The sequence below is a fragment of the Bombyx mori genome, chromosome 13 (genome assembly GCF_030269925.1).
Source record: "Bombyx mori chromosome 13, ASM3026992v2".
Lineage (NCBI taxonomy): Eukaryota > Metazoa > Arthropoda > Insecta > Lepidoptera > Bombycidae > Bombyx > Bombyx mori.
Window position 1 is genome coordinate 2,359,198 of NC_085119.1, and position 15,547 is coordinate 2,374,744.

At 37.7% G+C, this 15,547-nt stretch overlaps 1 protein-coding gene across 6 annotated transcripts in view; it reads left to right on the top strand.

Annotated features, from left to right (window-relative positions):
* Positions 1-15,547, top strand: part of LOC101744593 (proton-coupled amino acid transporter-like protein pathetic) — a 65,308-nt gene that overhangs the window by 34,176 nt on the left and 15,585 nt on the right. For 5 of the 6 annotated variants that reach the window (XM_062671704.1, XM_038014815.2, XM_038014813.2 and 2 more), the window contains 3 exons: positions 4,079-4,242; positions 14,717-14,800; positions 15,200-15,350. In XM_062671704.1, coding sequence (XP_062527688.1) covers positions 4,178-4,242; positions 14,717-14,800; positions 15,200-15,350 — 300 coding nt within the window. In that variant the 5' untranslated portion in view covers positions 4,079-4,177. Of the gene's footprint in view, positions 1-4,078; positions 4,243-12,493; positions 12,585-14,716; positions 14,801-15,199; positions 15,351-15,547 lie in introns of those variants that run through there. The other variant, XM_038014819.2, reaches the window with a different exon arrangement.

Genomic DNA, 15,547 nt, shown 5'->3' on the forward strand with positions numbered 1-15,547 from the left:
ATATGCATTTGCGAACCTGCACGCGGTTTCCGATTTGAGGATTAGACACTTGTAATTCCCAAATTTGAATCGTCCAGTCACCCCATGGGTCAAGACAGGCGGTATCATTAAAGTTACGGTGACTGCAGACTCCGTGAACCCGGGGTGAATGTGAATATAAAATTGATTTTGAGCTAGTTACTGGTGGTACTGGTGGTAATTACTGGTGGTAGGACCTCTTGTGAGTCCGCACGGGTAGGTACCACCACCCCGCCTATTTCTGCCGTGAAGCAGTAATGCGTTTCGGTTTGAAGAGTGGGGCAGCCGTTGTAACTACACTGAGACCTTAGAACTGATATCTCAAGGTGGATGGCGCATTTACGTCGTAGATGTCTATGGGCTCCAGTAACCACATAACACCATGTGGGCTGTGAGCTCGTCCAACCATCTAAGCAATAAAAAAAAAATAAAAATAAAAAGTTCGACTTTCTTTGAGCTAGAGTGGTAAGGTGGGTGGCGTATTTACGTTGTAGATGTCTATGGGCTCCAGTAACCACTTAACACCAGGTGGGCTGTGAGCTCGTCCAACCACCTAAGCAATAAACAAAAAAAAAGCCTCCGACTTTCTTCTCTTAAAAAAACATAGGTCGATTTAACGTCAGTATAAGAACATTAAAACGAAATGACTGCTTTTTTTTAAATTATATTTGTGAATCGTTCAAAAATTTTAATTACATAATGGACTATGATATAAGAAAAATATGGAAGAAGGAAGAATTGAGGTTGCACAAGAAGTGTTCATAAATACGCGCACAACGTTGTTGTCGGCTTATCTTGGTAATCACTTTAATGAAGCTATAGAGATAAAATGTAATTGTAGTCTGTTGACTTAAGATTTTAACATTTTAATAAGTTTGTTAATTACGAGACAAAGGTAATTTCTATTTTGTTTTGTTTAAAGAAAAGCCTTTTATTATGAGCTTTTAAATATTGGTGTTTAAAATACAACAGAACAAATAATTATTCGTCACACACCGAATTAAAATATTTCGTATTGTAAAGACTTATTTGGGTACTAATATCTGATCGAGCTGACTTGATGGTGCAGTAGCTAGAGGCCCTGATCATTGCACGAAGGGTTGTAGGTTTGATTCCCACATCGGACAAACATTGTGTGATGAACAGATTTGTTACCCAATCCGGAGGAACGAATGGTAAAAAGTCGACGTCGCCCTAAACAGGTCATAACGCATCCTCTCGATCCATTAACGGTGCTTTTAGGTACGACAATAGCAAAGTGTATTTGAATTTAAAATTGCAACCTATAAATGCTTAAAACTTTGCCAAGTACCATCTGACTCTGGAATGAAACTTTACACACATGTTCTTTTTAAAACATATCTTCTGTACATTAACCAGTGGGTTAGCTAAAAATAGACTACTTGTAAAACTACCGGTTAAGTATATGTTTTTACTAAATAACTGTTTATATAAATATATAGTTGCAAACCTTATATTTTTACTAGCCATTAAGTTATATATATATATATATATATATATATATATATATATATATATATATATATGTATGTATATATATATGCATATATTATACATATATGCCGTAGGACTGACGATCGCTGGAGCAAACGGGTTCTTGAGTGGAGACCGCGCAGCGGAAGACGTAACGTGGGACGCCCCCTGGCTAGATGGTGCGATGACCTCCGCACGGTGGCCGGCAAGAAGTGGATGAGGAGAGCCGTAGACCGGGCTCAGTGGTGTAGATTGGGAGAGGCCTATGTCCAGCAGTGGACGACTGTGGGCTGTTGATGATGATGATGATTAGTCGTATTGTTAGCTAGCGTCGAAGGTTTGATTATTACCTGCTGTGAAACAAAAGCGTACATTTGTGAAAAGTAGGTCGTCTTTTTCTATTTCGATTGAACCTTGACCTCGCTTGAAGGTGTCTCAAGTGGCATTGAGGATGTAATGGCTATGGCCCATTGACTCCTACTCAGGTTGACTGCGAGATCATTCACCCGTCAACACCAATCGATGTCGTTTTTATAGTTCTTGATGGTCAAACGATCAAAACATTTCAAACAAGCCTGTGAAATCTCAAATGTAACCCATAGACACAGCCCACTGAGTTTCTCGCCGGATCTTCTCAGTGGGTCGTGTTTCCGAATCGGTGGTAGATTCTGCGAAGTACTGCTCTTGCTAGAGTCAGTGTTAGCAACCCTTTAGCCTCGTGAGCTCACCTACACACGTTAGGGTGAAGCTGAAATAGCCTCTCAAGGCTATCAGCATAGGTAGGAAAAAAAATCAATTGTAGTATTTCTCTATTGTCCCTTCCATATAGAAGTAATACACCCAATACCTGCATAATACTTATAACAACAATAAACAAATAATCAAAATGGAAATTGTATCATTATTTTAGACTGAAAAATCAAATAGAATCTCGAAATAACAATCTTTACTGCAGCATCCACTTACATTCTCACGTGTTTCGCAATTGCATCTTATTTGCTTACAATAACGCCATTACTATTATGCATTACTATGAAAATAGTGTGGTCAAGGATTTTTCTTACAATATATTTTTTTATTTTTTATTTTTCTTGCTTAGATGTGTGGACGAGCTCACAGCCCACCTGGTGTTAAGAGGTTACTGGAGCCCATAGACATCTACAAAGTAAATGCGCCACACACCTTGAAAATGCTATGCTTACAACACAGTATAAATAAAATAAATAATTGAGAACAACGCACGCACGGTCATCCTACTCTAAATTAGGATTCCCTGTGCTATGGGTATCAGAGACTGATATAATTACTTATATATACATATACAGATAACAAACACCCAGACAAAGTCTAAACAGTGCTATTAATCACATGAATGCTTACCCAATGTGAGAATCAAACCCACGACCCTCGGCGCAACAATCAGGGGCGCTCTACTGCTTCAACGAGTCAATCATGATGTAGTAATCTGCAGTATGATGTAAAACTTACTAAAACGTGTAGACCTGGTCTCCGGAACAACTCGCCTTCGCTCTAACGCTAGGAGCGGGCTTAGAGACCCCGGTAATCGTACTTGTCGAACTCGACAAAGAAGTCGACGTGTAACCTAACCCATGCATCAGCCCGCTGAGTTTCTCGCCGGATCTTCTCAGCTGGTCGCGATTCCGATCCGGTAGTAGATTCATTCGCGAAGCAGTTGCTCTTAAGTTGTAAGGTCTCCTTCGGAGGTGCTCGGGCCGCTGTTAGCAAATCCCACCTCTCCTGGCTGAGCCTTTGCTCGCCCACCTGTCCTGGTGAAACTGGAAAGACTCCGGGCTACCAGTAATCCTTCACTCATAAAACAAAACAGCTGGCTACTTCTGAAGTGATTGCATGACTTTAAGTGCACTTATTCTTGATACATATTGAATAAAAACTAAAACCGTGTTTTTAATTTAGTAACGTTTTTTTTTTGTCATGAGTCAGCCAAGGTCGTTTCTGATAATAGCTATTAAAACCTGTGTGGAACGATTATTGGAAACAATGAAATGAAATATACAATGGCAATCCGTTGGCAGTCACCATGAAAATTCTTGGAGGAAGACTCACCTGCGATCATCTTAACGAAAGCACGATATCTTTATAATAATACGTGAAGCAAAAACTTTGTATCCCTTTTTACGAAAATTGCGTGGACGGTGGAGTGTGAAATTTTCCACACTTATAGAGAATGTAGAGAAGAAGTGCACAATGCTAATATTTTTTTAAAATAATGCATAAAAGATACATTAAATCAATAAAGAAAACATTACACACACTACATATATTTGACGCACACATGCATGCATACTATTTGTTCTTGACGTCTGTTGTCAAATTGAGAACAGATTAAATATTGTTTGTCTTTGTTAATATTTTTATAGTGTTATTTATATATATATATGTTTATAGTCTTGGCGAATTTTGTGGTTATAGAAGTACAAAATACAATCATAATAGTGTACAAACTTACAATTCCAATAAATTATAGTCGAATTTCGACTACTGCGGGACCTCTAGTTTATTTGAATTGTGTTTCAATCTGTTACAGGTACTATAGAGTGTAAAGTGCCAATGAAGAACAAACCTCAAGAAAATATCAAGATATTTGGAATTTCAAATTCATTTAATCTCTTATTGGACATAGAAGATGGAGAAGACGAAGCCATCAGCTCCTCCCATTCAACTTGTTATGGACGATAACTACAGCTCGAAGTAAGTCAAAATAATATAATTCAAGACATCAAAAGTCGCTTAATGTGTGGTCTGAGCCAGTTTTACTGGTGGCAGGACCTCTTGTGTGTCCGCAATGGGTAGGTACCACCACCTTGCCTACTTCTACCGTGAAGCAGTAATGCGTTTCGGTTTGAAAGGTAGGGCAGCCGTTGTAACTATACTTGAGACTTTAGAAGTAATATCTCAAGGTGGGGGGTGGCATTTACGTTGTAGATGTCTGTGGGCTCCAGTAACCACTCAACATCAGGCGGACCGTGAGCTTGTCCACTCATCAAAGCAATAAAAAAAATACAAACAATTTTCATTTCATTTATTGTTTTTTTTATATATGTATAAGCCGTCAAACACGTGTAACAATATAAAGGCACAATGAAATACAATAGTCAATTACAGAGTATTATGCTGGGCCCTTGAGAAAACAATTCAATAGAAAACATGTAATTTTCATAATATGGATCCCAGCCTCCGCCCACACTATTTACGTCTTTGCAATTTTATTAAGAGCAACTTTTTAATGGTCGCAGGCATGTTCTTTGCGACATTAATGTCAATCGATGTTCACCATTAACGACCGTAAGTCATAAGGGCCCATAATGTTTAGCCAGAATAGCCTTTAAAGTCTTAGCGAATAGGTAGGAAAATAATTTGGGCACCTGCCTTCACATAACTTTAGTTAGGTACTGAAGTACGTACCCGATATGCGTACTTATTCTACAAAAATCTCCGCATAGGCACAGCCCATTGAGTTTCTTGCCGAATCTTCTCAGTGGGTCGCGATCCGGTGGTAGATTCTGCGAAGCACTGCTCTTTACTAGGGCTGGCAAATCCTCTCAGGTTGAGCTTAGGCATCTTAGGCTACCAGCCTATAGTTAGGAAAAAAACAAGAATCTTGTACATCAGTCCCTATAGTAGCTACTCTTACTCGCGTCGTCTTCCACATTACTGAGGTTTGGGATACCTTCGATGATGTTCCTCGATCTGTGTCTGTCGTTGACGTCACGAAGGAACCAATGAAATTATTTTTATTTATGAAGGGAGCGTAGGCGTCTTGATTCTTGTTTATCTTGTTATCGGTGTCAGGAAGTGGAAGGAGAAAGCCCTGAACAGAGCAGTCTGGAGAGACATACTAAACCAGGCTAAGGCCCACCCTGGACTGTAAGGCCTAAGATGATGATGATGTAGGCGTCTTGACCGAAATCTACCAGGATCAAAACTATTATTGTATGCATATACACATGACGTATGTTTGAAAATTTTAAATAAACATACCGTTGGGTTTTGATTATATAATTATTGCGTTAAAGATTAAAACGTTCACGGATTACCAGGTGTTAAATGGAGGAGCCAATAGATATACCAATAGGACACATTACAGACGATCATCTAACCCCAAAACTAAGATTCCCTGTACTATCGGAACTAAATACGGATATACATTTAAACACATATACATATAAAACGTCGCACCCACCTTGAGACATGAGATCGAAATCTCAACTGTATTGTATAACGGCTTCACCACTCTTCAAGCCGGAACGCCTGACTGTTTTTTTTTTATTGCTTAGACTGGTGGATGAGCTTACAACCCGCCTGGTGTTAAGTGGTTACTGGAGCCCATAGACATCCTCAACGTAAATGCGCCACCCACCTTAAGATATAAGTTGTAAGGTCTCAAGTATAGTTACAACGGCTGCCCCACCCTTCAAACCGAAACGCATTACTGCTTTACGGCAGAAATAGGTAGGGTGGTGGTACCCACCCACGTGAACTCACAAGAGGTCCTACCACCAGTAAAAACTGACTGCGGCAGATATATCCCGTATGGTAGTACCTACCCATGCGGACCTATAATACGCCCACCACTAGTAAATACAACTCGATAATCACAGTACAGTGATATAACCAATATATTATATGGTATAACCAATCGCAACTGACTCCCTCATGAATCCCTCATCCGCCCTTCACGACACCCTCGAGCAAAAATGTAATAACTAAAATATCAGATTGGGAAATTAAAAAAATGTATATATATTACAATTAAGATTGACTTGGTGTTGCAATAGTTATAATTAGCGCTCCTGACTATTACGCACCGGGAAAACATTCGTGTGATAAATAGGTTTCTTTGCTCTTTTTCTGGATGTTTATTATCTATACATGTATATATTTAGACGTATATAAGTATGTATATCAGCCTCTGGTACCCATAACACAGAGAATTCAAATTTTGGGTCAGATGACCGTGCGTGACTTGTTCCCATTTATATGCATTCTATCCCACTTCGATAAAGCGGCACGACACGAGAACCCTCTGATCATGACCGCCGGTAACTACTTACATTCTCGATCCTGCGGATAGAATGGAAAGCAGTCGATGTCGCCCAAAACACGTCATTTCGGATCCTCCCGATCCACTAACGGTGCTTTTAGGTACCTCAAGCACCGGCCATCGTTCTCGTCGAACTCGTCACTTGCGACGAAGGGCTCCACGATTAAATTAACCCACAGACACAGCCCACTGAGTTTCTCTCCGGATCTTTTCACTGGGTCGCGTTTCCGATCCGGAGGAAGATTGTGCGAAGCACGGCTCTTGCTAGGGCTCGTGTTAGCAACGTCGTCAGGTTTGAGCCCCGTGAGCTCACCTACTAGTTAAGGTTACGCTGAAATAGCCTCTCAAGGCTCTCAGCTTAGGTTGGAAAATTATGTTTATGCATTCTATGTGGCTCTCAATAATCTACATTTATCGCTAACGCAAACACTAACTAGAAATAGATTATCAACTGGCGGCCCTTATCATAATCACGACACGATTTCAATTATGTAGATACGTAGATACTTAATCGTCTAGAAATCCTTTGATGTTAATCTAAATCCTTGCTTGAGAATCTTATGTTATCCTTATGAATTACATCACTAATTAGTTAGAGCTTGTAATGAATGCTTCTGCCCCAGATACGATGTTCGGTGTTGTTCACGCATTACCAAGAATTTATGTAAGCTAGATAATAAACTACATAATAAAATGCATTGATAATAAATTTTCAAGTTTTCGTAATCCAGAGCAAGGATGAGCAACACGCGGCCCGCCAAGCATTTCTAAAATTGAATTTATTTTATGGACTTTCTCGTTTCTATTCGTTTTTCTGTTCTTTTATTGTTTCTTTTTATTGGTACGAAGTTCCTTACGACAGGCTTGAAGGGGATAGGGATTTTGCTGCGCGACCGAACTAAAAAAATGTGATAGTAAAACCGTAAGAAAAAATCCGTGGAAAAAAGTGCGTGGAATAAAACCGTTAAATGAGACGTGCGCAGGCGCGACAGTCGTATACACAAGCGAGTAGTGTATAGTACCTTTCTCTTTCTCCCTCTTTCTTTTCGTTCTCTCATCCCTTCTCTCTCTATTTTGTAATTATTTCTATTTCTATGTAATTTTATGTTGTCAAACAAAAAAAAAGAGACATATTTTGTTATTTTATTTGAATTACGATTTTATTTTTATTTTACGTAATTTATTTTATTTCCTAAAATACTGAATTTCCTAAATACTTTCCTGTACTTAAATAAAAACTAATTAGCAAAATTTAAGAGAAAAATCAAGAAAACCAACATAAAATTGAGCACGATTTTTTTTTTGCAAATTGTGTCGATTCTACATTAGCCGAAGGAACTTCGTTCCTACCTGGTGTCCCACGACACCACATAATTAGTTTTATCTTGAATTAAATTTAGTATGTGAAATCTTTACTTTTTTTTTAGTTTTATATTTTTTATTCTAATATCTATTATAAATAAAGTTTCGTAAATTATTAACAAGATTTAATCTATGTGTGGTCAGACAAAAAAAAATTGAATTTAAATTGACCCATTTAATAAAAATGTTGCTCACCCCTGATTTAGAACATACAAGCTCTGGTGGTCTATTTATTCCTAACGCGAACGAATCAGCTAAGTTAATTAGTTTTGTAGTCATTATTCACAGTAGAATCGTGATTTCGACCTCACATATCGAGATGGATGAAATATTTACGAAAACAATAGATTTTCTTGCTATACTTCAAGTTGTTGAAATATTTGAGTCTGAATCACGCATGAACAATGAATGTGAGTTTCATATCAAAATATATTTAATTATATTACAAAGGAAAACTCAGAAGTTCTCAAAGTTTGTTCTGGAGTATTTAATTAACCCGTCACAAGAATGGTGAGGAAAAATTTACACAAAAATAATATTTACGCTATTCGACTTTATGAAGCATTTCTCAGTCTGTATATCTAACGCTGAATGTATGGAAAGCACATTTCTTGAAACGACTCGAACTTTACTGATTGTACGTTGATTGTACTATAACAAACTTTCCACGTAACATCAATAACAATTGTACAAAGTTCCAAATAAATCGTAGAAGCGACGCGTAAATATACAGAGAATGAAATAATAAGAAATCGAACAAAGCCTAATTTATTAATTTTCTAATATATGTATTTTTATTGAGGGATTACTGGTGGCCCGAAGGCCTTTCCAGTTTCACCAGGGCAGGTGGGTGAGCACGGGCTTAGCCAGGAGGGGTGGGATTTGCTAACAACTGCCCGAGCGCCTCTGAAGAAGACCTAACAACTCAAGAGCAGCTGTTTCGCGAATCAATCTACTACCAGATCGTAATCGCGACTCGCTGAGAAGATCCGACGAGAAACTCAGCGAGCTGATGCTTAATTTAGGTTGCACGTCGAACTCTTTGCCGAGTTCGTCGAGTACGGTTACCGGGGTCTCTAAGCCTGCTCCTAGTGTTAGACCTGAAGGCGTCCAATGCAACAGCTATTAAATCTAATAGATACGTAAGGACGTGTCTAGGGCGCCGACGGTGACTGGCTCCTGCATGATCAGGATTCTGGAAGTAGTCAGCTACGGCAACGATAAGGCGATTATCATGACGGGCATCATATAGGGCGTCTTAAAGACATGGAACCGCTGATACTATACTGAGCACCCTTTATGGGTAAATTGTCAGGTCCTACTTGACTGTGAGTCGTTGCTTATGGACATTGGTAGTTTCAAAAGCACAACCACGGAGCTACCTGCTGCCTATATGAGTATTTTTAAATCACGAATAAGTTCGTTACAGAACCGAATGTGATGAAAGTGTTCTCTGGAATCTTACATGTGCATCAGCGAACTAGTACTGATATGAGCTCTGCTCTGGCAGTGAGTGATGGGATGGTAAACTACAATGGGTAATGGGACAATTGTGAGCAATATTTTAGAAGTCAATAGCACCGTTGCGATAAGGTACGTTGTACTGATACCCCAGGGTTGAACCAGAGATGTCACTATGCCAAATCCCTCGTCCTTGTATCGTGTTCCTCAGTGTTGAGGGTCGTGACCTTTACGGAACACTTTTGTTTCGACTATGTTCGTCCATTCCTTAATATTAGAAGTCATTCATAGAGGTTTTCTTGGTTAACCATTTTAAATAGTAGAAGATAGAATCGTCTATCACAAAAATCAAACAAGCAGAATATTTAACTTGCCTAATTACTAATTATGAGCACAAGTAGCTTGATAAAATCCTATTTGTTTCTGCAGATGAGTAGCCATGCGCTCCATTTCGAAGGTGGACCAGCCGATTTCGTAACAAAATTGAGACTTCAATGTGAAATCTCAAGGTCAAATACAAAGGCTCACGACAACCGCTTAGCTTAAGATAGTATATATTTATATATATATATATATTTATATATTTATATTTTTATATATAGTCTATATATATAAAAATGAATTGCTGTTCGTTAGTCTCGCTAAAACTCGAGAACGACTGAACCGATTTGGCTAATTTTGGTCTTGAATTATTTGTGGAAGTCTAGAGAAGGTTTAAAAGGTAGATAAATATGAAAATGCTCGTAATTAAATAGAAATCACAATTTTGTTTTTCCTTTGATGTGTCCCCCGTCGGACGGATTCCTTTTGTTTGTTTTAAGTTTTTTATTTTTTTTTATATACAAAAGCTTAAGTCTTTTATTTATCGATTGACGCACTACGAAGTCTGCCGGGTCAGCTAGTATACAATAAATAAAACATACAAACAACAACAGGAATGTTGTTCTTGTTTTAAAATTTAAATATCAAATAAAACTACACGTGTAATGAACAATTTTCAATGTATTTGTTCTGTAAAATATGCAGTAGATGTAGTAGTGTTTGTGCAATTTCGAGACTGACTTCTCAGAGAGGACACACAAAGATTTTGGATTCACAAAGTGCAGCATCTCACCTATAAAGGAAGGCCATAGATTCTGCTTCGCCGCATATATAGGCGGGATGATTGTAGCTACCCGTGCAGGCTTATGATACGTCCTATCAGGAGTAATTAAGAACTTTGATAAATTTTTCGGGTTCGATATTTATTGTACGATCGTACAATTCGCCCATCGTGAAAGTCTTTTATCGACAAGCTGGCATACTATTAATATCATTTCCATAATTTAAAAATAAAAATGCACGACTACTTTCCGGTCAAAAATTACAAGAGGAGGTACTAACCCGTGTAGGCCCACAAAAACCTATCAGTAATAAAAAAACGACGTGTGGCCCTCGAAGACTGCCGCGGTAAAGCTATTGCATAGCATTTTTTATCAACTTATGTAATTATAATTATTTATTTATTTTATTTATGCAGTATTTTTTTCCTTTGTTTTTCTTTGATATTAATTCAAGTTACACTTTTTGAGCGTGGTGACCGATAAGAAAACATTTTTTTTCTTTTATTAAATAAATGAGAAGTTAATATTGTTCAAAATATTTTTATTATCTTACAATACATGTAGGTTATTCAGGAATATTTCTCATTGAAACTATAGGTTTATGGTAACTGAATTATGAAACATAAGTTTGAGACTTGATATCTTCTAAATATCTGGAAAATACGGCGTCAATGGTGGTCCCATATTTAGTTATAAATTATTATTTTTTAAAGTTCGAGATTTGTCCGCGAATGTTATTTAGATTATAAGTGACGCAATCGTATAATAATGTTATTATATTTTCAATGTTCTGAAAATATATTGAAATAAAATATCTTGAGTTTGTATGAAACAATAAAAATATTTCCCTTATTGTTAATATTACAATAAATTCATAAATTTGGTAAATTTCATTTAACTACACCGCATAGCTCGTTTGTCGTTGAAGACTTTCGTGAATGCGTGTTAGATGCGTATTTGTGTTAAATAATTTATATCTGTTTTCAAAATAAAATCTCTAATGTGGTCACATCGCTGGAAGCGAATCTTACCGAATGCGCCGCAAATACTTCAATTACTGTTTTGACTGTAAGATTAGAAATCGTCATCAAAAGCTAATTGATATTTTAGTACCTACTGCGCGCTATGTAATATTCCAATCCAGCATGCGAGGTGAACGCCCTCGCATAACACGACTCTCGCTGAGTGCGGGTACATGAAACCCGAACTAACCCAAACGACATGTACATATTTCTACTAAATTGACAATTTTCAACACTTTTACTTATTTTACGATGGTCTTTATTTCCATTTTACACGGAACGTTTTTGTACGCAGTTTACTATTTAAAACCATTTTAATACCTTACTTACAAGTCGTCGTGGCCCAAAGGAGAAGACGTCCGGTGCATTCGTATCTAGCGATGCACCGCAGGCGGGTACCAATTTTTCTAATGTAATAGGTACTTAACAAATGTTCACGATTGACTTCCACGGTGAAGGAATAAGATCGTGTAATAAAAATCAAACCCGCAAAATTATAATTTGCGTAATTACTGGTGGTAGGACCTCTTGTGAGTCCGCACGGATAGGTACCACCGCCCTGCCTATTTCTGCCGTAAAGCAGTAATGCGTTTCGGTTTGAAGGATGGGGCAGCCGTTGTAACTATACTGAGACCTTAGAACTTATATCTCAAGGTGGGTGGCGCATTTATGTTGTAGATGTCTATAGGCTCCAGTAACCATTTAACACCAGGTGGGCTGTGAGCTCGTCCAGCAATCTAAGCAATAAAAAAAAAACTAAACTAAATGTAAGTTCACATTGGTCAATAGAAACCTTATTATTCTCTTAGTGCGAAAATGATGCAATGGAACGCGAACATTTCATCAATACTGCATTTATTGAGGTTAATTCGATACCAATTGTTCAATTTGCCGATGGACTCATTACCCATACATTTAGTTCGCCCCCCGAGGATCATTTTACATTTGGCATCTCATCACAACGAATTCAGATTAAAATGTTTACATTTTTACATTGATACATTAGAAGTCAGTAGGACAGGGTGTGAAAACTGAACAAAAGTGAGTTTTTTATTCGTGAAATTACCAAACTTAAATCATGTGGTACAGGTATTTATAAGGTATAATTTAATTTGTGAAGCGTCGTATTAGTCTTCAGTAGTATTTTTAAGGAAGAAACATCCAGAATTGAAGTCGAGATTAATTTTATAGATAGCTAGGGACCCGCCCTCGCGTCGCTTCGGAAACTGTAATTTATTATTGATTTCTCCACTATTTAATGGATGTTATTATACATATAAACCTTCCTCTTCAATCACTCTGTCTATTAAAAAAAACCACATCAAAATCCGTTGCGTAGTTTTAAAGATTTAAGCATACATAGGGATATAGGGACAGAGAAAGCGACTTTGTTTTATACTATGTAGTGATGGTGATACGTGCTATGCTGGTTTACCATCTCAATCTGATTATAGCTTAAGGGAGGTATTTATAGCATACAGATATCAGTAATCTAATAGACTAAGATTCAAATATTGTGTTACCATCTATTGGTTTTAGTAATATAGACGTGCAGATGAACTCAAAATTTAACTGTTAACAGCTCCCAAGAATTTAAAGCCAAAAAGACCGTGGAATCAAATAAATTGTTATATATACTGCTAGAATCAAAAATGTAATATCGGGAATGTGCTCTGCGAAAGAGAGCCTACAATTTTTTATATTATCACGGGCTTCATTTCTTAAGCACAGTTGAAACTGATACTTCAACCTTCTCTCATTTGAGACCTACTTTGGTAGACCATTTAAAATGGGGTAGATCGTAAGCTTTACGATATATCGAAGCAATAAAATTACAATTACGTAAACTTCTTAAAAAAGCAAAATGTCTTGAAAGATTATTTTAACAATAAGCGTTTTATAGAAAATTGTATCTGGAAATTTTAACGGTTAAATCACTTCAATATAAGTAATCCCTCGACTTTAACAACGAGTGTTCTATTAATGTAACGAACGCAGTCGAGTACTGTGAATTGCATAGAACGCTTCAGTTAGAAAACCCCTCAGGGACTTTCAAAATCAGTTTATACTCGTTTTATATTTATTAGTGCGTTTTCTTAAGGTCATCTCATCCATGATTCGATTGTCTGCAGCGCTATAGAATATTAAGAATTTAATGATATTTAATTTAATTTACCAGGGTAGACTTTTTTCCCCTCCTATTTGTTGGTAGCCTAAGAAGCTATTCCAGCTATGCCCGGACATGAGTAGGTGTATTTGCTAGCATTTACCCTAGCAAGAGCAGTGCTTCGCAGATTCTATCATCGGTTCGGAATTGCGACCCACTGAGAAAACTCAGTGGGTTGCCTATGAATTAGTTCCCTCGTCGATCTCTTCGACGATCGAATCGACGAATTGGACGAGGATGGTGACCATTGCTTGAGGGTCCTCACTCGAGATTGAATCCGGGGGACCCGACAAGACATCTTTTGGGCGACAACGGCTTTGTGTTATTCTGTCGCGGTTGGATAAGTCGATCCTAGACAAGTCGACGATGTCATACCAGTCATTTCTGCCTCCAGCATGTGCAAGTGGTTTAACCCTCAATTATTTTATAACGTCCGTCTTGGTCTTTGAACCAGCATGTACTAGGCAGCTTTGCGGCAGTTAAAGGCGTATTTATGTTACTATCTAATGTCTGTTCGACAATTTAGTTCAATTGAAATTATTTTTATATATTTGGAGGTCGTTGGCAATAACAATTAAGTAAACGCGATCTCTTGACTACGAATATAGTGTTCGAATTAAAACGCGAGATTGGTATAGTTGAGATTGTCGATTATCGAAAATCAAATGAAAATACTTAATATGTTTTGTGATAGGCAGGGCGGTGGTACCTACCCGTACGGACTCACAATAGGTCTTACCACCAGCAAGTACGCAAATTATAATTTTGCGGGTTTCATTTTTATTACACGATCTTATTTCTTCACCGTGGAAGTCAATCGTGAATTTGTGATTTGCTTCCAGCGATGTGATCATTGTTGACAAAGGCTGTAGGGATATTTTGGTCGTCTTTAAAAATCTTGCCGATTGTTCGTATGTTAATGGAGTGAGTAAAGTTAGTTTTGTTCCGATAGCAGAACTAATTTCAATGTTGAAAGGTTTTTATTCTCGTCTTTTTGTGCTTTCAGAATTGAGCTGGCTTACAATGGATCGCGAGAAGACATGGGCCCGTACGTGCCAGCAAACCATCGACCTATGGAGTCAAACACCTCGTGAGTTTGTTTCTAATTTTGTTTACCGAACATACCATTGTTCTTTTTTTTATTGCTTAGATGGGTGGACGAGCTCACAGCCCACCTGGTGTTAAGTGGCTGCTGGAGTCCATAGACATTTACAACATAAATACGCCACCCACCTTGAGATATAAGTTCTAAGGTCTCAGTATAGTTACAACGGCTGCTCCACCCTTCAAGCCGAAACGCAAATATACATAGAAATAATTCAACACAAAATGAAAAAAGTACTATTTTCTTACTTTCTTCTTCGAAAGAAGAATAACGAATTAAACTTGAAAATGAATCTCAATACATTGTCGTCAGATATTACGAGCGAACACTATTAGTTATTTGTTTGTAAATTACTACTAATTTTAATACTACTACTAATTTTAGGAGTTTCGGTGCCTTGGCCCATTTACTGAAAGCATCCCTCGGTTCTGGTGTACTGGCTATGCCGTTGGCCTTCAAAAACGCTGGTCTCCTCGTAGGTTGCATCGGAACTATGCTTATTGGACTTATTTGCGGACACGTTATACATATCTTGGTAAGTTGCGTTTCTCATCCTCGAATATACCACTACATAGTATAAAACAAAGTCGCTTTCTCTGTCCCTATATCCCTATGTATGCTTAAATCTTTGAAACTACGCAACGGATTTTGATGCGACTTTTTTTAATAGATAGAGTGATTGAAGAAGAAGGTTTATATGTATAATAACATCCATTACATAGTAGAGAAATC